Raw genomic sequence first — 25,864 nt, 5'->3', positions numbered from 1 at the left:
TTTTTTGACGTATAAGGCTATTTTTGTCAACCACATTTCTTGTTTATGCTGAGGCTGTTTATCAGTAAATACTGTTGTCAACGTGAGTTTGTGTATGTGAGTGCGTGTTTGGAGTCGGGCCATGTCCAGGGCCAGAGACATACTAATGACATGGACTCCAGTGGTATGTTTTACCAGCTCAACTGCTCTCATTAGATGAGAACCTCTGTGCAGCACAGCTCGCCTCATTAATGAAGCACAGCCATGTGCCGCTGCAGATACGTGCGCTCACTCGTTCAAGCACATACACTCGGGTCAAACAGACTGTGTGGGAGGACTCAGGGCTGTGTACAAGCACACAAAAACATACATGCACCCGACATCCCACTCACAGTGCACTGCTGTCCTTCTATAAAGTCCCTCTTCACTGCACTACCAGTTAACACACACTCATACATATATGCACACACATATTCTTTGAAGAATCACCCTCTTGAATACAAAGTGCACCTGGCCTGGTGGGGGACACACACCTATAGCCTTCACCTATGAAGCCGTTCCAATCATTTTTGCAATTGCTGTCCCTCCACAGATGTGTGATTGTGTTAGTACGTATGTGTGTATTTGCATGTAGTCGTGCGTGCTTGTGTGTGTGTGTGTGTGTGTGTGTGTGTGTGTGTGTGTGTGTGTGTGTGTGTGTGTGTGTGTGTGTGTGTGTGTGTGTGTGTGTGTGTGTGGCGGGGCCCCTCCTGATTATAGCTGCTACATAATTAACAGTGATCAGATTTGTTTTGTGGCATAAATGGTGCATGTGTAGAACATTAGGCCTGGCAAGTCTCATTTCACATTCAGCTCAAGGGCTCGGCAGCAGACGGGTCACGAGCTTCAGGGAGCACAATCACAAGCCTCCCTCCATATGGTCCTGCCTGCCGCATCCTCACCAGCGAGGGCTGCGAGTGCCAGACAAGTTCCCCCAAGAACCTAATCGTGTTCAGTAATTACCAAGACCGGCTTTTCTCTTTTTTTTTTTTTTTTCTCCCCCTCCCTCCCCTCAGCCTCCCCCCCCAATCTCTTACTCTTTTTTCCACTGCACCTGCATGCTCTCTTCTTCTCTTTCAATTTCATGTTCTCTCCCCAGCCGTTGCTTTCAATAAGCTGCTTGTAATATGTTTATTTTTTCCCTTTTTTATGTCTTTGCTTCTTTACCATCTCACAGTTTCCCTGTTTTGCTGTTTTGTGCTGGATGAAAATCAGGATGGGGATGAGAGAGATTTGTGAGAGGAGAAAAACTCAGACACTCCCACATCAGTTAATTTCTAAATTGCTTTATGTGGCTGATGCCGAAAAACCCAGTCCGTCCTCCTGACTGCCTAGAAATTATAAATAATTGTAACAGATGCGCCAATATGGCCGGCCTCCAATAAACGAGGCCCCAGATAATTTGACCAACCCCCTTTGACAGGCCAATTTAATAAAACATGAACAAAATCTTCCTCACTAATAATTTATCATCCCCTCTCCTCCCCTTTGGTTAAAGTTGATTACCCTGGCAGTTAACAAGGTCACGCCCAGATGCCAGGTTTCTGATAATGCAATCAGGACTCGTTGGAAAAAAGGTGATGACATCCTGTGCGGTTTTCTTCACTACCTGGCCTCAGTTGTGAAGGCCTCTGTTTGTCAAACTGCTTCGATTTAAAGTGTTGAATACAAGTGTTGTTGATAGCAGCAGGTGATGCTTTTAAGTGTTTCACACTTTTATTTATAAGTATTTCAGAAAAGAAATGTGAGAAAATATGCAGTAAGGTGATGGAGTCAAGAGGTAAAGGTGAGTGTTTACTTTAAGTTAGAGGACTTCGGCATCAATTAGGCTTATGCAAAGTGTAGGCCTATAAACTGTACGTGCCCTTTGACTATAAAGCAGAGCTGTGTACTCAACTTTAGGCATAACTAAATAAAAGTAGACTTGCACCTTTAACAGAAATGACCTGTGACTTCACTTGGACTTGAATCTTTTGACTTGAAAATACTTGATACCTTACACTAAGCCCAGAGAATAGGTATGTTAAGATGTGTCACATATTATTTTTTCTTTATTTCAGCCAATTAAAGAACTATTTATTCTCAGCAATTTGACCCTTAATTCGCCAGAATCCTCAAATCCACTTTGTTTTAATCAATCTGACAGCATTTGATCAAGTTGCACACGCCCTACCAACTGAGCTATAGGGGCGCCCACACATACCCATAAAGGTTGTAACAGCAGCAGCAAAATCGTGAAGATAGAAAGTCACATTCAAGTGACATGGACATTATAAAATCAGTACTTGTGTAGTTCCAGTACGGGACTGTAACATGGGTGAGTGTAGGCATTATTGGGCGTGTTTGCAACACAACCTACTCCTCTGTGGGTGGGCCCTCTGCTTTATCCTTGTCCCCTTCAGTTTTGATAGTCCCCGCTGTGTGCTGAGGTGTGCAGATGCTACTCGACACTGGCTAATAGACACTGATAAATAGATGGGCCATGATAGCACATATACACACATACACACCACAGTGCTGGAGGCAGAAGATAGCTGTCCCACTGCCTCATGACACATCTGGTCTGACTTCGGCGCATGAAAATGTCATGTGGACATCCAGTACGTCAGAGTTAGTCTGAACTACTTTAACTCTGCCAGCATCTGATTTCCCTGAATTAGTTTTGACAGCTGCTGTTAATTTAATCAAAGATGGAAATATAGCTTTCAGTTTGTTAAGACCTCAGCATGTCTGTAGTCTAATTATGCTCTCTTACTTAAAAGACCATGTACTCACGACAGCATTGTATTATGGAAACTCTCCTCCTCTCCTATAGATTTTTGTCTGTGTACAGTAATTTGTATAGCTTGGTATTGCTAGAATTATTCGCAGGTGAAGTAGTCTTGAACCTCCCAGTTCATGTTCAGTTTCCAAGTGGCTTATGAACACATGCAGGCCAAAATACCCCTGGACATCATTGGATAGACCTACAACCAGTCAGAGTGACGAAACGTGTGGCATAGTGGCGCTTTGTCCATTTCCAAGCAGGGTACAAAAAAGGCAGCTGCTTGGTCATGAACTTTCTCATATTACTGTGAAACTGTACACTAAAATATGTTTCTGAAATCATTTTAAATGAGAAATAGGCAGTGCTGTAGCCAAATTTTGATTCTTGAATTTGGGGAGCCTGAGACGTTGTGCTGTTTGTTAGACAACCAATCAGAGCAGTGGAACACATGATGTGACTGTTAAAATCTGTACTGGTGACACTCCTTTGTTGGTCATTGTATAGAACCCACCCCATGTTAAATAAATGGGTGTGATTGGTTTAACCAGATCGAAGTGGTGGAATTCAGTCTGAATGGAAGAGGGGCCAGATGTGTCTTCCAGAGCAAATGAAAACCTCAGCTTGGCAGTTTTGTCTGGTTGCTCTTGGTATCATTAGTAATCATAGGAGGATTTTTGAGATTTTCTCTTTTCCTGAATTTTTAGATTGCTATGGAAAAAAAATAAGTTAACCTCACGTCACCTGTGTTCAAGTGTTAACTTGGATTGTAACCACAATGTGTATTTAAACTACTTCAGAGCTTGATATTAATAATAACCACTTAAAGGACCAGTGTGTAGGATTTGGCGGCATCTAGTGGTGAGCTTGCAGATTGCAAACACCTTGTCTCATTCTTCCCTTCCAAGCATGTAGGAGAACCTATTGTTGCCACGAAACGTGTTGATTCCATTTTGGGCTACTGGATAGACATGGTGGTGAAACATAGCGGTCTCGGTAGATATTAGCCGCTCATTCTAAGGTAATAAAAACAAAACAGCTCTTATTATCAGGTCATTATTCTTGAATGAATTTTTATTCATTAATTTTTATGAAAATTATTTTCATTTCAGCCATATTCTGACAATAAATCTCTGTACATGTTACATATTGGGCCTTTAATTGACCAGTATGATATGTTTTAACCACTGATTTCAACACAGGAAGTGACTAATTGTGATGTAATTACTTGTAAATGCTTGTTTGTCTCCCTTTTTGTTTATTTTCCGCTTTTGGTTTCTCTAATGATGGCCAACAGCCAATAAGCAGTGAACAGTGAACACTGGCTAGGGAACTCACTAGCGTAATGTGAATTTCTTTGTCATTATTGTTTTTTTAAGCTGATGCTAGTATGAAGTGTGCACAAGAAAATAAAACCTTTTCAAGACATCGTGACATGTAGGTCACACATTATGGATCATTACTCTTCCTGCCTATACAAGAACATTGTTCCATTGAATCTGACACATGTTCAACATATTTACACTAATCCCAGAGTCAAGTTACTGTTAAATCAGTTTGGAGCATATTATAGACACTGCTGCCCAGCAAGCGTAGTCCTCATAACTTCACAATATAGGCTTATCCTGCTCTCTCTTCCTTGTTTCTCACTCACAAACACACTCTCTGTCTGTCTTTTCTTCCAGGCAGCAGTGTCAGAGCAGGTTGATGCTGCAGCTCAGAGGTCTAGCCCTGATTCTGACTGGGCCTCCACCCGAGGCTCAGCTCCCAGGCCAGAGGATAAGACCCTTCAACGCAGATCCACCAGTTCCGTCAGAAGACAGCAGGTAGGTTAGCACACACTACTGCCAATTATGACAAAGACAGCATGTGGGTGAGCGGCTAACATGCCCACACTTATCCGATACCACTTCTCTCAGATTAGATCAAAGCCATAGAGAAGGGATATGAAGGAAATGGTCTGTTGAGAATCATGTGATTTATCAGACCCTGCCTCTGCCAACCTTTGTCCTGAACTCCCCAACAGACACACACGCACAGACACACACACACAGATGCCCCTCCTACTGTGACCAGGCCGACGTGTGCTGCTGGTTTCACGCATGCCTTGGGCTCAGGCACTGGCTAATTTACCGCTTCAGCAGTACATTATGAACAAGAAAGAAGCTTTTGATCTTCTCAGTATTCCACTCATAAGTTTGGCAGGACATGTTTCTAGATGGCCTCACTCACTCTAAAGCTGGCCTGAAGACACATTGTTTGATTTATACAGCTGTCCTCATTATAGCTGCAGTGGAAGAGCTTCTGTTCTGGCAGTTCATACATGTAATGTAATTATTTTGTACAAAATAAATAAACAGTATTGACATCTTTTGATGATGTGCTTCCCTGTTCAGGAGACTCTGCTATGTTTGCCCTAGGACACGGACACACACACACACTCAGTTGTTATGGACCTGCTATTAAATATTAAGAAACGTGCCAATTTTGATCCTAGTGCCGATACTTTAAATTAGGGTTGGAATATAATGCATTTTTTACACAATAAATTTTTGATTCCTTTTTATGCTGAATAAAAACATGAATCATAATCGGATTTAACTGTTTAAATCAGTGTGTCTGACACACTGTGCATATGCTGTCCTTTTCATTAGACACCAACTTAAATTAATCTATCAAAAAAAGTGTGTGGACTAGGATAATCTACCGTAAATTCCCTTTTCAGAATTCAGCTATTTGAACCTTTTCAACACCTGTTCATGCTTACCCACAACCCCACCTGTGAGCATAAAATGCGTATGGATAGCAAAAATCTGTATTTGCAGGACTCCTCTCTCTTACTACTTGGGCTTATGAATCCCACATTAGGCACAATTTTACAGACACAAAAAATCAGAAACTCAATTAATCACTCACACAGTCATACAAATTCAGTGTATATAGTGAAATTAGTTTTCTGCATTTGGCCTATCTTGTAGTGTTAGGAGCAGTGGGCAGCCAGCCAGCCAGCCCAGGGACCAACTCCAGCTGTAAGCCGGCTCTTTGGTAAAGGGCACTGACAGGAGAATTATCCTAGCATACTTGTTTTTTTTTTTATGGTAGGGGAAAACGGAGCACACAAACACAGGGAGAACATGCAAACTCCACACAGAGAGGCCCTGCCCCAGCTGGGTTCAAACCTGCTGTGAGGCGACAGTGGGAATCACAGAGGCACTGTGCTCTATGATTTTAGATTTTGTAGCATGTTCATCTCTTCATCCAATATTTCAAACTCCCTCTCCCTATAAGATTTGTAAAACCTAAGTTCATTAACTTAAGCTAATCATATCAGCATCATAAATCATGTTAAACTGTAGTGTTATTAAAAACCTGAACACTTTGAGTAGTTGTTGCTATCGGTTTCTTAATGTCCAAATATAATGATGCTCCAACGAAACCATAAACCTGATGTGTTTCATTACCCACCATTTAAACAATAATACCAATCTACAAGGTCAAAAGCATTTGAAATGAGCCTTCTGTGCTACCCACTGCACAGAGGAGGACACAATTTGCAGCTCTTTCAGTAAAGTGAAGTGTAATTATTTGCTGAGGTGACAGGTAGTTCATAGTGGTGCATGCCTTGCAATTTGCTATGTACAGTAAGTGTTAAACTGATGTTTTCAGGATTTGAGTGAAGAAAAAATTACTTTGAATTTGGAAAACATGATTTTAAAAAAAGAAAAGGGAATTAACTCAGATGTTTATCCCATCCCCTCTACCTTGCATGTATGGGATTAAAGCATGCCCAGATGCTGAGTCCTGTGAGTACTACACTACGATACCAGTTAGAATTCTAGAGTGTTGCTTATGAGTGTCTGCAGTCTCAAAAGCCATTTCCTGCCTTTTCGGCACCTTGGTGAAGCCCAGGGATGAGCAAGGTTCAAATAGTGCTTGCTGGGGCAACATGGTGGAAGAACCCAATGCTGAGCCCTCTGCTCCCCCTCTGTTCAGTTAGTTCCTTGACTCTAGTGGTGGAGAGGTACATGGACCTCTTCAATGAAGAGAACTATACACTGTGTGCACAATTATTAGGCAAGTGCTCTTGGTCAAACCAAAATGTTAGTAAACCTCAAACCTGAATATTTAAGAAAGTAAAAGTTAGGTTTTGGTTTTCTTAGGAGAATGTCTATGTGTGCACAATGATTGGGCATCTATTAGTGTGCAGAATTATTATGCAACTAAATGAAAAAAGAACATTTTCCCATCTCACTTTTCATCTGTTAAAGTGAGAATAATACACGAACAACTCAAAATTTACAAATAAACATTTCTGACATTTCAGAAAAAAAAAAATCGGTGACCAATTTAGCCACCCATTTTTTCAATAGTCATAAGCCCTCCATTCATGGAGTCTGTCAGTTTCTTGATCTGCTGACGATCAAACTTTTGTGAAGCGGCAACCACAGCCTTCCAGACACTGTTCAGAGAGGAGTACTGTTTTCCTTCACTAGAAATCTCCCATTTAAGAAAGGCCCACAAGTTCTCAATAGGGTTTAGGTCAGGTGAAGAAGGGGGCCATGTCATTATTCTTTCATCTTTAAGGCCTTTACTGGCTAGCCACGCAGTGGAGTGCATCGATGCATGCGATGGAGCATTGTCCTGCATAAAAATCATGGTCTTCTTGAAAGATGTAGACTTTTTCCTGTACCACTGCTTGAAGAAATTGTCTTCTAAATATCGGCAGTAGGTTTGGGAGTTGATTTTGAGTCCATCTTCAACCCAAGGTCCAACTAGCTCATCTTTAATAATACCAGTACCCCACCTCCACCTTGTTGGCGTCTGAAGTGGAGCTCTGCACCTGTTAATGATCCAGTTACAGGCCCATCCATCTGGTCCATCAAGAGTCACTCTCATCTCATCAGTCCATAAAACTTTTGAAAAATCTGTCTTCAGATATTTCTTAGCCCAGTCTTGATGTTTCAAGTTATGTGTCTTGTTCATTGGTGGTCGGGTTTCAGCCTTCCTTACCTTGGCCACATCTCTGAGCACTGAACACCTTGTACTTCTGGGCACTGCAGGTACGTTGCATTTCTGGAATATGACAGCACTGGAGGATAATGGGTTCCTGGTAGCTTCAAATTTGATTCTTCTCAAGTCTTTAGTTAATTTGTGTCCTTTTTTCTCAACACGTTTCTTGCGACCCTGTTGACTATTTGCTCTATAAACAAAGAGGCTCAACCCTCCCCTGGACCCCATGAGGTCAACCTGCACTTGGTGTGCAAGTAGGCGGCAGCTAGATTGGTTGTAGACTGACCCACACTGCAAAATGAGAAGGGGAAAGAGAGATTAAATGGCTGAAAAATTCTGTTCTTTCATTAGCTCAAGCCGGCTGTCACAGCCTGTATGAAGATTATTAGGATCAACTTTTTGTCATAGAGTACCTGGGCTACTCTGGCCTGGACATCGCTGGCAATGAGGATCTGGGGCTCTCCAGTCCCTCAGTGACTGATAAATTGGGGAAGTGACTTGTGTTCCTGATTTGGAGCACATTTGCTCTCCAGGAAGGATTCGTTGCCCTCAGAGGTCTGGACTTGCTCAGTGTGAGGGAGCAGTGGTGATCCTTTAATTCTGGTAGCCATGTGTTGGCCCAGCTGGTCATTAATGGCAGAACTAATGTTGCTCCTTTATTGTCAGCCCTGTTTGTTACCATTGTACTAGGCTTGAGTCACAGACACTGTCAGTTTTTTCACCACATCCTAAGTGACTTGCTGTATAAGGTATATTTAATAAGGAGGTTTATGAAGGAAGCCTCCTGGGACTTGTCCATTGTTTGGGAGGCACTCCCAGGATGGCCTTTTGAGCCCTGGGAGTGTGCATATCTAAAGTCAGCCTCACTTAAAAACATTCTGTTGCTGGATCTAACCATGTTTCCAATTGTTAAGGAAATTTGAAGTTAACTTTTGAATTGATGCCAAAAAAGAAAATTCAAATTAGGAATGTTTCCACCAAATGGTTTGAACTGAATAAACCAGGCTATGCAAAGTGTAGTTTCATTAGAAATTGTCAGCATGGGCTATGGTAATAAACAGTAGAGGTCATGAAGATGAAGAAGAACTTGGCCACCTACAAGAGAAAAGTGGAAAGAAGTCCTCAGGTCTTTTTTTTTTTTTTTTTCAATTAAAAAAGTTGTAAATATGACTCACTCAGCTCTCAGGTAAGTGGGGTTATGCTCGTAACCAAAGTTTTTCAAAAAGTTTGTGCAGTGTCACTTTCAATCAGGTATTTTGTTTGTGAGCTAGATTATAGGAGCTGCAACACTTTGTGTTTTTTACATACAACTTTCAGTTGGAGGTTACCTGCTCTTATCTGTTGTGCTCCTTTTAAAACATTTTTATGCACTGGGGTACTTTGCTTTGTGTCTGTATGCGCACCCATGTGTTTGCATGTCAATGTATGTCTATCTATGACTGTCTTATCCTGTGCTTGTATGCGTGTGCACAACATTCCTATTCACTCAAGAACCTGAACAAGTTCAGCTTTGAGAGCTCCAGACACACACATGACACACTGCTGCAATCATAAAGAAGCCCATTGATGACAGTGACCCCTCTCTCTGGGAGATGGGGAGAGAGAGGGTGGAGGAGAGGTGAAGGGAGGAGGGAGGCAGTCGATGAAATGTTTCTTCTTTGCTTTACAGCCGGTGACACTGACCCCTCAGTAAATAAGATTTTGCTCTTTCTTGCATACAGACTCTGTTTAGATACGAGCCTTTTCCTCATTTCCCTCCTACTGTATGCTCTCCTCCCCTCCATCTGCATTGCACTCTCATGTTTACAGAGCTATTACAGGGTGCGATGCACAGGTCAGGTCATGGCGGCCAACCAGCTGCCGAGCTGAGGTAGACAGCGGGTACATCTTTCTTTGCCTTGTGTTCTGTTTTTTATCTTTCAGGCCTGTCTTGTGGAACATTACCAACAATGTCACAACATAGACCTTCACATACTAACAGAAGGCATGTGTCTTCTGAACCTGCGGCAGACAGGCGTCCAACTGGACCAGAGAGAACATCTGCAGCAAATCTCAGTCATTTGTCAGTGTCGCCATGTCATCTTCCTCTGTACTCCTCGTAGACAAAGCACACAGCAGTTTATCTCTGTGATTCTCAGATACAGAGAAACACCAGTTCAATTGTTAAATAAATCCTGGCCAAAATATACGTCTACTGAAACGTATATAGAAGCCATCCTCGATAAGTCATGCTTCATAGTTAGTCATCTTTACTTTTAAGTTTAGGGTTTTTAGTTGATTTGGATTCCCCTTTTGGCCTCTATTTTTCCCCCATGCCCATACAGTCTAAGCCAGTTGGCCTGCCACTCATCAGGAATATGCAGATCAATCTGCTAATTAGTTGCATAGAGTCATTAAGGCTGAGTTAGAACACATGGTTGGCACCCATGCAGACATGATAGCAGAACCTGGCACACCAGGTCACTGGAGTCAATTGTAGGCCAAGGGCACATTCCCATTCGCACTAGCATACTCAGACATTTTTGTCACAGGCAAATGATTTTACAAATATGCATGCTGTGGTGATAAAATGAGAATAAACATGTTTTCACTAGACAAGTGACATAAATATCAGCTTTATTTGTATGACACATTTCATTTGGCAGGTGTAAACTCATTCTGCTTCAAAAAGAAAAAGGCAAAGATTAGAATGATATAGCATATAAGATAAAGAATTATTATATATATAAAAACATAGGATAGGAAGATATGATTATTAAAAGAGAGATAATAGTGAATAATACTGATCCTAAAAAACTAAAAAAAAACACTTTAAACCTTAGTAAAGTCTTGTGGAAAAAAGATATGTTTTTGTGGAAAAAAGATATGTTTTTAATCTGCTTTTAGAAGAAGACAGTTGTAGCAGACAGTAGTTCATGTGGTAGATTATTCTAGAAATTGGAGCTTAATGACTGAAATGTGTATCGTTATCATTACAATCTATAATATTTTCATATCTAACCACATATTTGGGACGCCTTTTGCATTGCTGTTGTACAGTATTTTCTTTACCTGATTGACTTTGAAGTTTTCAGTGTTACTGGCAGAGATCACCTCTCCAATGCAGTCAAACTGCACACCCACGTTTGTGGTATTCACTGAGAATGATATATAGACAAAGTGCAGCAGAGTCTTTAATCTCGAATCCTTACAGCCCACAGTTTGGCTGCACTGTAAACAAATCTATGAAATGCTCTCACTCTGCTGAATAGGCCCCTCAAGTAGGAATGAGGTTCGAGAGCCAGTACTAAATTATTACCAGTTCCTGATTGGTCAATGCTGAAATATTGATAAGCTCCTGGACAAAAAATGCTGCTGTTGGTATTTGTGTAATGTTAATTTGCTCTTACATAGTTGTTAGCAGGTGTAAGTCGAGAGAGGCATTATTGCTGCAAACATAGTAGTGAAGAGCAGTGTATGTACAGTTTAGGCCATTTGTTGGTGAAAAGCCGCTACGGCAGCTAAACCTGTTAAAAAATAGGTGATTGACCTTTTTCCCATTGTGAGTTTGCATTTTTTTGTTTGTTTGTTTGTTTGTTTGTTTGTTTGTTTGTTTTCCTGATGTGTGCTACACAGCCAAGACTCAGTTCATGTTTGTGCATGGGAGCAGAGAAAAGGGCATTTTTAAAAGTAACTCTGTGTTAAGCTCTCAGTACTATTGTAGCTTCCACCTGAATCTCTGTGGTTTGAAGTTTAGTTTCTTTCCCACGTTGCTGTTTGTACTTTCAGGTATCTGCTTTATTTTACTATTTTATCTTTGCTTTTAGTTTTATAGAAGTTGTGTTAAGATACTACTGATGAAAACCCAACATTTTCTGATTTTTCATAATAAAAGCTTTTAGGTAATAAAATAACTTTTACTTATCAACTGATGAGTGCATCATCAGTTGCATACACACCATCAAGCAGATGTAAACACCACTGTGCTAGGTTTATGTGAGTCAAGCTAAGCCAGCTTCTGTATGGAAAAGTAGCAGAAGAATCGCAGAAGTCACTGACAGATGCCGACAGATTTCCCACTGTAAACAAAAGCCGGATATTAGTGGGTGTTTGCTTTTTTTCTTTCTTTTTTTTTTTTCTTCGTCTAGTGTAAAAGGGGCTAAAGGTGGGGCAGGCCAGTCATTGTTATTTTTATGGACAAGCTCTTTCTTCTTTGCTCATGAGATGACTACAGCCCTTTGCCCAGTTCCCTGTTATCCCAGTTAAAATACTTTTCATATCTTTGCATGTCTTAATCTTTTAATGAAATTATGGAGAGTAGTATTGACAAATATCCAGATTGATGAGCAGTATTGGTGCCCTATCCTCAAGATATATTTACTGCCTCTGGTGGTTGATACATGTATCATTTGAATGGAAAGCTGGAACCTGTATTACTAAAATGCATTGTTGTTTCTAACAGTACCCAAAGATGTCACCAAATCAGCCAGGGCTGAAATCTAAAGTTTTATAACTTTAAGAGACAACGAAGCTTGTTTTAGCCATCAGAACACAGTTTTTCAAGATAGGGGGGGCTTATTGATCCACCATCCCATTATATATTCTCACTCCACCACCACCTCCTGTACTCCACTCCAGCCCAAGGACTGTTGTACGTTTAGTCGCATTGCATATTTTAGCCTGCCATCTGGTCAGCCCTGCCTGGCACCGCAGGGGGCCTCATATCCTCTCATATTCATATTCCACTAGCATATTGTTCCCACTGCTTTTCTACAGTGCGGCCCCAGCACTTCTCCACTTCTTTATTTATTTCTACAGAAGAGGCTGGCGAGCAAACGGCCCCCCCTCCTAATCGGCGGCTCTTCCAGTTGTCCTATCAAGTGTAACCTGGAGGCCCCTAGTAGAGCAATTAGAGCGGCCTCCCTGCCCACCTCTTGTAATGAAGCCCAGCACATTCTGGAATCTATAGCCCCTTTAGTCTCCCCTAATGGGACATCATTATTGTCAAAGAAACAATGTAAATGGAAATGAACATACTCATTAGCCAGTCGCAGGGAGAAACCTTTGCCGCTCTCAGCTTGCAACTCCCGCTTCCAAACATGCACATACACACACAGACACACACACACACACAAAAGTGAACCTCCTCCCTTCAGCTTCTGCGGACTGCTGCTCCAGCTTGCTTTATTCCTCTGGTAGCGCGTTCATTTGTGTGTGTGCATATGTGTGTACTGAAGAAGACAATGTGCATGTTTTACTCAAGGTGAGAGGGGAATGGAGTGAACATGGATAATTCCATTATTGGCATTCACTCAGTGTTTCTACAGATGTTAATTGTTGCATGGGTTTGTGCGTGTGTGTAAGTGAAGTGTGCTGAAGTGTTCTCACCCCAGTGCTTCTTTGCTTACCTGTCCCAGGGTGCACCTGTGCAGCGGTCCAGGTCTCTGTCCCCAGCCAGCAGTGTGGATTTGGGTGGTGGGAGGGGAAGAGGAGCAGAACAGAGGATTCAAGACCTTGAGGAGCTGTTGCAGTTGAAGGTAACGAGCTAACAAAGATGAACAGGCATAATATCCTCTCATTTTCTCTACATTAATCTGTTAACTGTATGTCCTTTATTTTCTGCAGCCTACATCATCATCTTTGTCTTTTATGTCTTAATCTTCTGTTTCAGTATTTTTCCCACATACGGGTGGTTGTTGACTGCCAGTAACTTTGAACTACTTAAAGAGAGAGTTCAGATTATTTGATGTAGGGTTACATGATGTACTTATCAGTAGGGCTGGGCTGTATGGCCTCATTTTTTTTTTTATCATGGTATAATTTAATGCACGGATAGTAACAGTATCTTAAGATTTCAGTCTAAATTCCTCTGCAGAGATAAAGCATTGGTACGACAACTGCATGTGCAAAACTACAATAATACAGAGAAAAAAAGATTAAACCTTTATAGACTTATATCAAGTATCACCACCACTGTCACTTTCTGTTGTCTGACTTTTTTAAACCTCCACTTCGCTGTGTGTACTGTAGTGAATTGATACAAACAGGCTAAAACTAAAACTTATCCTTGTACAGTCTGTTTAGCTTAGTTTGCCATATAGCTTCAAATTTGGCAAAGATATGACATTATTGATTTTTTTATCCATGCTTTTTAACATTTTGTTGTAACTTATTATCATGTTGCTTTTTGGTCAAGCAAAGGGACAGGTCTACCACAGTCACACGGTACAGTCAAAATTCAAACCACAGGACATTTATACCAGTGTACTTTCTATACCATTTATCCTTTCCACCCCTTGTCAGTTTATTACTTTCAGGAGATGCTGGTCAGCGAGCCCCCTGTCAAGACAAGCAGAGAGGGGCATCTGCATGGACACTAATTAATGAACTGCAGTGGACAGGGTCAGCAAAGATCACACCTAAAAAAAGGTTTAGAGAGAGTGACGGCAAAGTTCAGTGGTGAAAATATAGTATGCACATAAAGTGATATTCAATTTTTTGTAGGTGTACCTTTTTTAAATAGCTAAAATGCATTTTACTGCTGAAGTTGCCCATGGTAGTTCATTGCTTTGCTTCCATGCGTCTCTGTACTTTTACACACTGGGGTGTGCAGACTGCCCACTACTGTAGGTAATAAGATTGTCAAAAGTATCTAAGTATTGATATTTTTTCAATACGACATGCTTAAAAACAATACAGTACAAACATATCAAAAGTACCAAAGTTATATATATAAAAAAAGTGATCATTCAAGACCTCAGTTCAAATTTGAACTATGGCTTGCAGCTGTACTTTGTGACTTTTTCTGTCTGCTGCAGGTAGAAGAAGAAAAAGAAAAAAAAATATCCTGTTGTATGTGTCTAGGACCTTTTTCCTTTTGTCATGGTATCAAAAAAAGTATTGCGTATCTTCACTGACTATCAAAATGTTCCTTATACAACCCCACTTCAAATAATCCAAACTATCACTTTAATCTTCTGTCTCAATGTTTTCCTCACATGCAAGTGATTGTTGACTGCCAGTGACTTTGAACTACTTAAAGGTGTTGTTTGCTGAATAGGGCACATTTTCTAGGATGGTGGTGTCCAGCTGACAATGTGGGGCACCAGACAGGCCTAATGGAGCTGCTTGTTGCTCTGGCCATCTCACATGATTGCTGCTATCAGTTGCGGGATTGTAGGAAGGTCTGCAGCTCTGTAACAGTCACAGTCTCCAAAGGGCTCAATTGCACCAGTGCTGCGACTGCCTGCCTCAATGACCTTCCCTCACAGTGTCTTTCACACACATACACATGCATATGTGTACGCACACAAACAGAGCGTGCGTAGGCAGTGAAGCAGCAGGAGAGGAGCAGCTCTGGTGAAAGTGGTTGCAGCAGGGTTTTTCCCTTAAACGAATCAGCTTTATTGGTCTTTTAACCTTCACATGCTCTATGACGTCTTTCTTCCACTTCTTCATTCCCATATCTGTTTTTTTCCTCTGTCTCTCAAATTCACTGCAAGCAAAATACACTTAATTTACACCCCTGCCCTATGTTTCTTTTAAGGTCTCAAAAATTGACTTCCTCTATTTTACTTTATGTCAGCAGAGTATATCTCCCACTGCCATTGTCTGTTTTTTATTTGGACTTTCCCCTAAAGCTGTCCTCCTCGTTGCCTTTCCTTATCCTTTCCATCTCTAAGGCTGACCAGTGAGTGAGTGATTATGCAGAGGTCATCTCCCTTTGAAGACAATCCCAAGAACACATTAAGCATCATTTTCTTGTCAAATCTGAAGTGTCTGAATTACATCACTGGCAGACACCTAGTCAGACGGTAATAACGTAGACTCAAGAGGACACGCATGGCTGTCTTATTTAATGGTGCCATTTACGTTGTCTACGAGTTGAGGGCCGTTTAGCGAAGATATGCAGAGAAAGACAACTCAAATCTGTGACTACATTAATGAGGGTATTAGTTCAGAGCATGATTTAGTGCTTGGATGTGGAATTGGGCAACATTCCCTCCATCAGTTGCAGTTGAGACCTAACCTCCAGCATCTCGCAGTACAGTACTTTCCAGTGTCCAGTTCGTTGTTCTCCAGTTGATCCTATCCAATTCTTTCCGATAGAATGCCTTTCAAATTGGGCACGCCGGCCCGTACCATTGACATGTTGACCTTAGCAGCTAACAGCAGCAGACAAACAAACAATTCTCATAATAATGGCCTCTTTTTTTTTCCTTCCGCACACTTTCAAGTAAACAGTAGCTGTTGCTGTGTAATTATTTTTCAGCTTGAGAACGTCCACAGATGTGTATGCTGGCTGAGTAAGGGGGGTGTATTGATCGGTGGGCAAGGGTCTGTGGCCTGATGACCAGAGCCAGGCTGCCCAAGGGAAGCTCTATAAGGAGCCTGGGAAGCCATGATGTGGCTAATGCCCTGCCACTTGCTCCATCCTGCCCCCCCACCTCCCTCCATCAGTCAGCCACAACTCTTCTGTGTCCTCCCCCAGCTCCTAGTTCCACCAGTTAACACTGCCCTGCTCTGGCCCCTTTCATTAGAGCCTTGTTTTTGAGAGGTTGGGGGCAGCTTGATGGGGCCGAGGATGTCTTGCAGATGTCCTCTGTGAATAATCCGCACTAGGGAAAATCCATACTTGTCACATTGGCAGTGTGTGTGTGCATCGTGTGTGCGCGTGTGTGTGTCCAGTGCATGTTTGTGTGCTCTCTGTTCTCTTTGTCCTTGTTAATAATAACAGGGCTGAGGGCTCGCATTTCCCTCTCTGCAGGGCAGCCGTGTCATATCAGCAGTAAACAAGCTCCTTCCCTTCAGAAAGCGCTCGACAACTCTCCCTAGCCCTGGCCACTCAAGCAGAAACCTGTCCTGCACTCTTCCTTTCACTTTCCCTTTTGCTTTGCTCTCTCTCTTTCTTCTCTTTCTAATTTCTCTGTTCTCTCTCTTTCTCTTCCCTCGATTTCCATCCGCTGCCTCCCTTTCTCTTCCTTTGCTCTCTTTCCACCTCTGTTTGTCCTGCCTGTTGAAAGTGTTTTCTCCATCGCCCTCGCTGTTAAGGTCAGCGTGGTGGGGAGGAGGGGGTGCCCCTGACAAGAAAAATCTATATGTTGTCTTCTCTTACTCCTTCTTTAAAGCTGGAGCCCAATCTTGCTGTGTTTTAATAGCTGTCAACAACAGTGTCAGCAACAAACCCGCCGATGCAGCCCCCACCAAAACAACACGTGCTGGTCATCAGTTGGTAACTCCTATGAGTGACTTTCTTTGCTGGTTAAAGAGTGTCTGTGTGTGTCTGGTTGGTGTTCTGTGGCCCCATTGACTCGTCATGTAAACGTCGTCCTTTAATGATGTCTCAGTTGCCAAGTAAGAGCACTTGTCAAGGAGGAAGGCAAAGAGAGAAAAGAATCTGAATCTGCTGCTTTCTGTCAGGCAAAGGTGTTTCAACTGTAGACCAGTTTAAATATGTAGCTGGTGAGGGGCTTTTCTCAACTTCCCTGCCACACTGCTGTGCCAATGTTACATGAAGCTGATTCCCTTTTTCAATTAAGTTATGTTTCATTTGACATGTACAACCTATTGGCGAAAAAAAAAAAATCTTGTCATTGTGCCTTACAGGTGGAGGAGAACGAGGAGCTAAGAAGAGCTCACGATAAACGCCGTGAACGCTTGTGTCTGATTCAGACCAACTACAAGGCAGTCAGAGACCAAATGAAAGAGATGGAGAAATCAAATGGCTTGTGAGTATATTGTTACAAATTCTTGTCACACACTTAGCTATGACTTAGCTCCAAAATAATGTTGGTTACCATGTTATAATTGTATTGTTAGACTGGCTGTACATGGTGGAACTTTCACGCAACTTTAGTTGGCTGAAACTAAAGGTTGTAGTAAAGTTGTATGGTGTAACGCCCTCTGCAGCACACTTGAAAGTTGTCTGAAACTGAGTTGCAACAGTTGTAAAACTCTGAACTTCTAACTGCTAACATGTCAGATAATGACATCAAACTATAATGTGCACTATAAACTATAACTATTAATAATAGTAATATAATTTCAGTTAGCCGCTGACTCATGTTACTGGTAGCTTAGTTATTGCTTTGCTTTGACATATTTTGATGAGAATCAGTGCTGTTATCAATAAGCATTAATTGACCAATAGCTCTCTTTCTGTTCTCCAGGTTAAGTCATTATGAAACTAACTAACTAAGCCAGCCTGCGCCAAAAATAATGCATCCAATGCAACACATCCAAACTCATATTATTCAGTGAGAAAATGTTACAGAATAAGTTACCAAGATCTAAACGTAGTTACAATGACACTTCTCACTTGATATAATCTAGCAAAATAACATTTTTTATTTGAAAAATTATAGTGAAATTAACGGTTAAATTATGTTGCATGAGATTTTGATTATTTTTTATTGTTTTGTGTCACTATCAAGTTGCAAGGAAATTAAGTTTCATGCAATTTGCAACTCATTGCGTAAAAGTTTCACTGTGTAAAGTCAGCCTTTATATGTGCTGAAAATATTCAAAAACTACTGACACCGCACACACTGAAATAATTTAAACTTTAATATTGAAAATCTCTTTATTGCAACTCCTCCTTGATATCAAGGTTTTCATTGACGAAAAACAAAATCACATTGCAACTTTATAATAATATTAAACTATGTTTCATGCAAAAATGGCACAAAATGCATTTTTCTGCCTATCAAATTTCCTTAGATTTCCTGTTTATTATCATATTGAACTGAATGTATTTGTGTTATGGACTGACAAAACAAGACATTTAAAGACATCCCCTTGGACTTTAAGAAACTTGTAAAGGTTGCAGCCCTAGATTGACAAATAACTTTAGTATTTTTTGTTATTCCACATCCACTCATGAATAAAACAATTTGTTCAGGGGCAAGTAAAAATTGAATTTTGGGCAAGTAGACTTCTGACCCACTTGCCCCACCAAACAAGTGAAAAAAACATGCATTAATGTTGAACCATGCCCAGCAAAAATCACATTATTATAATTTTTGTTTTGTTTTTTCAGTGAAAAGGAAATACAAAAAATACCATTTCCACTGAAACTGTGACTCTTATCTCATGTCACAATATCCCTCAAAATAATCCCAATGTGATTTTTTTTTTGTATGTCGTCCAGCCCTAATTCACTGTGATTTGTCTGATAATCAAACTTTGTTTTAATTATTAAAATGAAGGGTTATTAAAATTAGAATTAAAATTTGAAATGGTAATACTCATTGTCAGGAATGTTATTGTAGTTTATTGTGAAACTGGTATTCATTTCATCCCTACCCACAATACAGTGGGGAGAAAATGTGACGAAACCTCCAGGATTGGATTCATAAAACATACAGGGTCTGTGCATACACAAAGTAACTTGGATAACTTCCAGTTTCTCCCAGCAGCAGCCAGTAAGAGATGTTTCAAAGCACATAACTCACCTTGCCTTATGTTAAAAGCCCTTGTGAAATGCTACAACCCTCTGAAACCACTCACAAATAGTCTTAGGGCCTCATTGCTCTCCACATGTTGTCTGACAAGACCTGAGTGCTGGATTTGGGAAAGTGGGAGAAATTCCTTCCTTTGCCTTTGAAAAGCTCAGAGGTTTTAAGCCCAGTCAATTTGGGCCGTTTTGTGCCAAGTGTGTGTGCGCTTCTGTGTCTCTTCTCCCTCAGCGTTCATTAGGATGTGAGAGCCAGAGGCTGGAGGTGTCTGGTCCTGGGGGGTGCAAGGTGTTTGAGAAGGCCTGTGGAGGGGGGTGGGGGCATTTCCTGCTTCGACCTGTTATCTTCACCAGAAACCACGGGATTTTTACACAAAGCGCAAAATGTGTTGGAAAATGTCATTAATATAAGAGTCTTGTTCTCTTCATTGTCTCCACCAGTCTTTTCCCACTTTTTCTGTCTGTTTCTTCTCTCCAACAGCGTCATTGAGTCCATTTTAAAATGTAACTAAAGGTGCATATGTTTGGTGGCCGCGCGGGAGCAAAGTGTTGACCCCGTCAGCTGTTTTCTCTCCGGGTTAATTAAAGAAAACAGCAGTGCAATGTGAGCCCGTGTGAAAGTGGAGTGAGTGAGAGAGAGCGTGTTCAGCGCTAGGCTCGACTCGGCTCATGTCAGCTCAGCGCGGCTCAACAGCATGTGTCTGAGACAGTGGGAACAAAGACGGAGAGATGTAGGGAGAGAAAACTCTCAGTGCCGCTGTTATACATTTCAGCAGGTTATCAAAGAAATGTTCTGTCTGGTGAAATAATGCACTTCTGTCAAAGACTGTGAGAAAAAAAAAAACATATGTTTATTTAATAAGACAAATGAGGCAGTATGAGGTACTAATTGATAGTCTAGTATTACCTACAGTAGATGCCTGGCGGCATATCACAGTTTGGGGAAGCAGAAAGGAGTACTGGCATGGAAGTTAAGCAATGTACTACTGTAGAATGTGTCTTCAAAAAATCTAAAAAAAAAAGTCCACCACAAACCTCAGTATCACTTAAAGTGTATGCTATATTTGGATTATATTCACACAACCATTGTCTCATAAGCCAAATCACACTCTCTCCAAACCAGCCAAACTCCATGGGTGACATTAGTATTTTTACAGTGCAGAACGCAGAAGTTGTTGGGTCTGCCACTGCCTCGATATGTTAGTTATCAAGAGTTATCGTGTCACTTCTGTATTTTAAAATGACTATCAATAAGTACCTCATACAGCTCCACATTAAATAATCTGAACTATCCCTTTAAGGGTAAAAAGCTTAGAGCTACAAGTCCATGATAATAACTTTGTAGTATCACTGTCAGTGTATCTGTATTTCATGACTGATTTGACATAAAATTGATGCAATAGGCAGCTTTGCCCTTTTCAGTCAGAGCCCTCCATGGCACCAGCTAGTCACTCAATGTTATGATCCTGGCATTCATTTGGCATTAAGCCCCATCCTTAAATAGCTGGTAAACCCACTGGGGTAATGCCAGCCTGAATGAGAGACAATAGAAAATGACTTAAATACTCCCATTAGTGCTTGGAAATCAGGGCCCTAACAAGTCAGTGGGGATAGGCGTCGAGTCTCATTGCATTTCGAGCTTGTTAGGGATTTCCCTGTAGCTTCCATGCTGTGTTGTTGCCTTTTCGGAAAGATGCGGGGGGTCGTTTTCGTTCCCCTTTTGTGTGCAGGACCAAAAGAGAAGACTCTGAGGTGTCTCCCTCTTTACCTGCCACACACATATGCCTGTACTTAAAAATATCTAGGTTTAAAGGAACACTTCATCCCAAAATAAGAGAAAACATAGTTTTCCTCTTACCTGTAGTATTATGTATTATTTATGCATCTAAATTGTTTTGGTGTGAGTTGCCGAGTTTTGGAGATATCAGCTGTGGAGATGTCTCTCTCTCTCTCTCTCTCTCTCTCTCTCTCTCTCTCTCTCTCTATCTCTCTCTCGCTCTTTCTCTCTCTCTCTCTCTCTCTCTCTCTCTATAAAAATACATTTGAAAAATTGAAATCCAGCATCTCTTTCCAGAAATAATGACCTGGTTACTTAAGATTTTCCACAGACCTTGTTGTGAGCAGTTTCATGTTGGAACTGTTCTTCTTTCTAGTAAAAATTACAGTTAAGTGGTACAGGAACAAAATGTGTTAAGAGACATCAAGAAGCCAAGGGTTTATACAAGGGACCTCTCCTCCCTTTAAGAAAATGCAAACAAACAAATGAAAACCATACTAATAAAAACTAACACTAACATTATTTCAGAAGAACAAAAGAGACAACAAGAAACACCTCCTGAATTAAATGTAATGACCATTTCTTTTTAAAAATCTCAGTGAAAAGTCAACAAGCTCTTGAAAACATAGTTTTGCATTCCATTTGCAATATGTACACCACAATATCTGAGGGAGAACTGTCCATGTTTCATTTTATAAAAAGGGAAGTGAAATTGATCAACCTGTCTAGCATTATATGAGTGAACTTGAAAATTAAATTATTAGAATTTGTGGAAGAATGATGGTAAGGATGAAGGCAAACACAAATATTTATATATAAACACACATATGTGATGAATATTTATGTCATATACTGAAAGAATGTCACGCTTTCTTAGCAGGAAGGCTGAGGCCTCGACAGAGTTTGAGAGCTGTCAATCTTACAAATAGTTTTTTCAGAAGATAAAGTTTATGAAGACTGGAAGGGTATGTATTTGCCCAGTTTAGTTTCTCACCACAGACAGTACTTCCTACATGACACTGCTCACAACAGGGACTGGATGGATTATCTTGAGTAACCAGGTCATGATTTCCGAAGAGGCATTGCTGTTTAGTTATAGACATTTTGGGGAGGGGGAGGGGCTCTGAGCAAGACAAACCGAATGCCACGTAGTTCCATTATATTGGTTAGAAGGCAGACATCTCACCCCAAAACTATAAAGATGGATAAATAGCACCACAAGCCAGAGGAAACGGCTGAACTGTCCCTTTAAATACACAGTATACGCCAAATAAAATATATTAGTGTTCAACTCTAACAAAATCTTTTTATACCTTCTGGATTTTAGTTTCCCTCATATCAATCTTCACCTCTCATCAGCTGGAGAAGGTATTGAATTAGACAATTGGTTGCTGTACAGCAGGCTGCTGAGTGACGTCACCAGTGTGTGTGATAGCCAGTCCCGCCCAGGATAGAATGATCAGCCAATCACAAGGCAGACAGAGGGTCCGTTGGTTCATCAGCATGCAGGTGGTGTGCAGTCGGCCAGTCCCAGTGAAACCACCCTGCCATTCACCATTACCACCATATTTTCCCAAAATGGCATGAAGGAGAGGGAGAAAAAAGCCAACTTCTTATTTATATTAGAGAAGGGAAAAAGTTTTTTAATCAGACTGGGGATGATGGGGGTGAGCAAATAAAATTAAAGGTTATTAAAGCATCCGTACTCTGATCAAAGTTGCGCCCATAAACAGATTCCCCCCGAATCAGAGCAATTAGCCGCAGCGGCGTGGAAAAGTTCTCTCTATTTCCTCCTGCTTAATAATGGAAACTAGGATACCATAGGGGAGGAAGCACTGAGGCCTGAAGAAGATAGCTCTCTCATGGTTTCATGTTCAACAGCTTTTAGGCCCACTGTAAACAAATTAAAATGTATAAAGCTTTACCGTGACTTAATAAAGCTTCATACACCTTTCATAAGGAATGCAGTTGATACACTACATACCTAAAAATCGCACTGAGACAATTCAAACAGAGCTGTGGGTAAAATATCAAAGCTCCAGGCAGTATGAAGATAGTTGAGGCTGTATTTGCTGTGCGCTTGCAGTAGAATGAGTAACAGTGTATCAATCTCTGTGACTATACAGTGAGATTATCTGTTAAGTAGCTTTGCACTCTGGGAAACGAACCCAAGCCCACAGACAGCACACTTATACACTCACACACACATACACTACGAATAAGTTCAAGGGCTCCAAATTGCTCACAGGGGCATTAGCAGTATTAAATGAAAACATTTGCAGTTCCTCAATAGCCTCCAACTCCCAGGCACCGGGGTTTAACTAGTATTAGCGTAGTGTGGCTCTGTCTACATAGCCAATAATGACCACGGGAAAAGGAGCCCTCCGCAATAGCAGTGACCCTCACAATCCATTTCCACACCTCTACTGCATTGATTGAGTAAAAATGAGAAATTGTGTGTCAATGTATGTGCGCGTTACAAAAAATGGCATTTACTTCTCATCGGCTACTTTTGCAATCTGTGGATTTCTCACTAAAAGGCATTTTAGCTTACAAATTAAAGGCTAATTGGAATTGAATGTGGTGGGCTAAGACTGATTGATGAGTTGGGTGTGTGCAGGGATGCAACTGGGAGCAGCAGGGACAGTGTGTGTGTATGTGTGTGAGTTGAAGGGGAAGTTCAATAGAGGGGGCAGCCACTGAGCACAAAGTGTCATTAAGTATTCATAAGTGAGGTGTAGACATTTGAATGACCTCGTTTGCAAGTGTGTTTTCGCCATTATTTACATTTGCATGGCACTCAGGGAATGGTCCACCGCCCTGCCACACGGGCAGTGCCCTGGGCTTTAACAAACATGCATACGTGTGTACATGATTTGCCACTGAAATGTCAAAGTCAAGGCTGCTCATTTGAATACTGCTAAAGATGGCTGAATAACAAAAACAGAGGGAGACTAAGGGGCCTTGTTACCCCATGTGAATTGTCCAGAGGCTGCAAGGTAATGTACAGTACCAAACATTTTCCCTTGTTAGTATGTTTGCTTTCCATGTGTGTGCCGTAAGTGAGGCTATCTGTTCAATTTATATGTAGGGCTGCCCCTGACTAAAGATTTTCCTAGTCGACTAGTAGTTGTAAGTTCAGGCCATTGGTCGACTGGTACACTTATGATATGATTTTAATCACTCATATATATATTTTTTGGGGCGCATCGTCAGCCGCATGTTAAAATTATAACAGCAGAAGCAGGAATGATGTGGAATGTGTTGGAACAACCAAGATGGAGACTGAAGATTTTGTTAATTTATTTTAACACGATGCACCTTACAAAACCACACACAAGTCTTGTTATTGAAAACACAGAAACAAATATATTCCAACTTCACAAAAACAAATAACATTACTTGTGAACTTATCAACTGGATGGATGATGGATACTTACCAATTAACTTGCTAAAAATTCACTCTTAACTTGAAGCCTCCTGTCCTTGCCCGAAACAGCTGTGTCTTCACCGTCCCTGGAGTCTGAGTCCTGGTCAGAGCTGCTGTAAATCACCTTGGTACTGTACCCTAGTTCGTCAAACTGGCCTCCATCGGTTTCAGAGATTGTCTCGGTTTTAGAGGACTACTAACTAATCTTACTAGCTAATGGAAGCTACAGTACAGTTGGCAGCAGTGCACTGGTGATGTCAGTGTTACGATGTGGAATATTTCCTCATGGTGATTTTGTGTCCATCAGCGTTGTGTGGGTTTGTGCAACACACAACACATGACTGACATTTTTATAAATATTTATTCAGTTTTAATCCATGTTTTACAATATATGTTTTTAAATCTGACTGGTTTACGTATACGTTTTATCAAGTTAAAATATTTTAGTAATTTGTCAGTTGGATCTTAAGTTATTAGCTTTCTTGCTGGTATAGTTTGCAGCAAGTAAGTTCACTGTGAGCATAACCTTTTTAGCATGGGGCTAGGTAGCCAATGGGGACTAGGTGGGTGAAGACTAAGGGTGACAAGGCTTTTGCTATAAAATCTCAAACCCTTAGTCTTCACCCACCTAGTCCTCATTGGCTAGCTAGCCCTCAAATCGGCTACCTCAAGAACTTAGACTAAAAAATTTAGTGTCTTCTTTAAAGTTGTCTCTTAAGACTAATTTTTACCATATGGCCTTTTCTTCATGATTTTATCTTTTTCTAACTTTGTCTGTCCTTTTATGTATATTTTTATCCATTATCTTCTTTACTATCTATTTTCATCTATTTTATTTGTTATTTGTGAAGGTGGTGCTATGTTTCATTATTGCTCTGCTTTAATTGTCCATGTCTGTGAAGCACTTTTTAATGGTGGTTTTGAAATGTGATACAAAAGTTAAGTTATTATTACTAATATATTATTATTGCAAGAGAAAAGGTACATGGTGCAACAATCCCCTAGGCCTAATGGAGTTTTAAGTTTGTTTGGTTTTTTATGTTTCATATGCTGGTGACAGCTGTGGCCAGAGGCATAATGTTTTCGATGAGATGAGATGAACAAAAAGTTGTTCGACAAAGACTCCTCTCACCGACTAACAGTTTAGTCAACTCTTCAGGGGCAGCCCTAATTAAATATATATATACGGTGTATGTGTGTGTGTCCAGACCAGGTGGACGGATCCAACGTGCAGAACCATGGCAGCTCAGACAAGAGAACAGTGATGCGGTGTGGAATGAGCTGGCCTACTTGAAAAACCTCACCAGGAAGCTCTCCATTGAAAAGTAAGTCACCTGCTGTCAAAAGTTGGCTGGCTAAAACATAGATAATACCAGCACCGGACGCTTGAGTGTGCATACACATGAATTTAATGCTTCTCTCTCTCTCTTT

The 25,864-nt window shown here is 41.0% G+C and overlaps 1 protein-coding gene across 1 annotated transcript in view; it reads left to right on the top strand.

The window, feature by feature from the left end:
- cntln (centlein, centrosomal protein) overlaps positions 1-25,864 on the top strand; it is a 132,474-nt gene that overhangs the window by 32,186 nt on the left and 74,424 nt on the right. The window contains exons 10-13 of the mRNA XM_084715207.1: positions 4,468-4,608; positions 13,189-13,308; positions 17,378-17,499; positions 25,642-25,758. Coding sequence (XP_084571333.1) covers positions 4,468-4,608; positions 13,189-13,308; positions 17,378-17,499; positions 25,642-25,758 — 500 coding nt within the window. The remainder of the gene's footprint in view (positions 1-4,467; positions 4,609-13,188; positions 13,309-17,377; positions 17,500-25,641; positions 25,759-25,864) is intronic.

Source organism: Lutjanus erythropterus, chromosome 3, assembly GCF_056507025.1.
Source record: "Lutjanus erythropterus isolate fLutEry1 chromosome 3, fLutEry1.hap2, whole genome shotgun sequence".
Taxonomy (NCBI): Eukaryota; Metazoa; Chordata; class Actinopteri; order Lutjaniformes; family Lutjanidae; genus Lutjanus; species Lutjanus erythropterus.
Note: the sequence above shows the minus strand (reverse complement) of the source record. Positions and strands in the feature narration are given on the sequence as shown.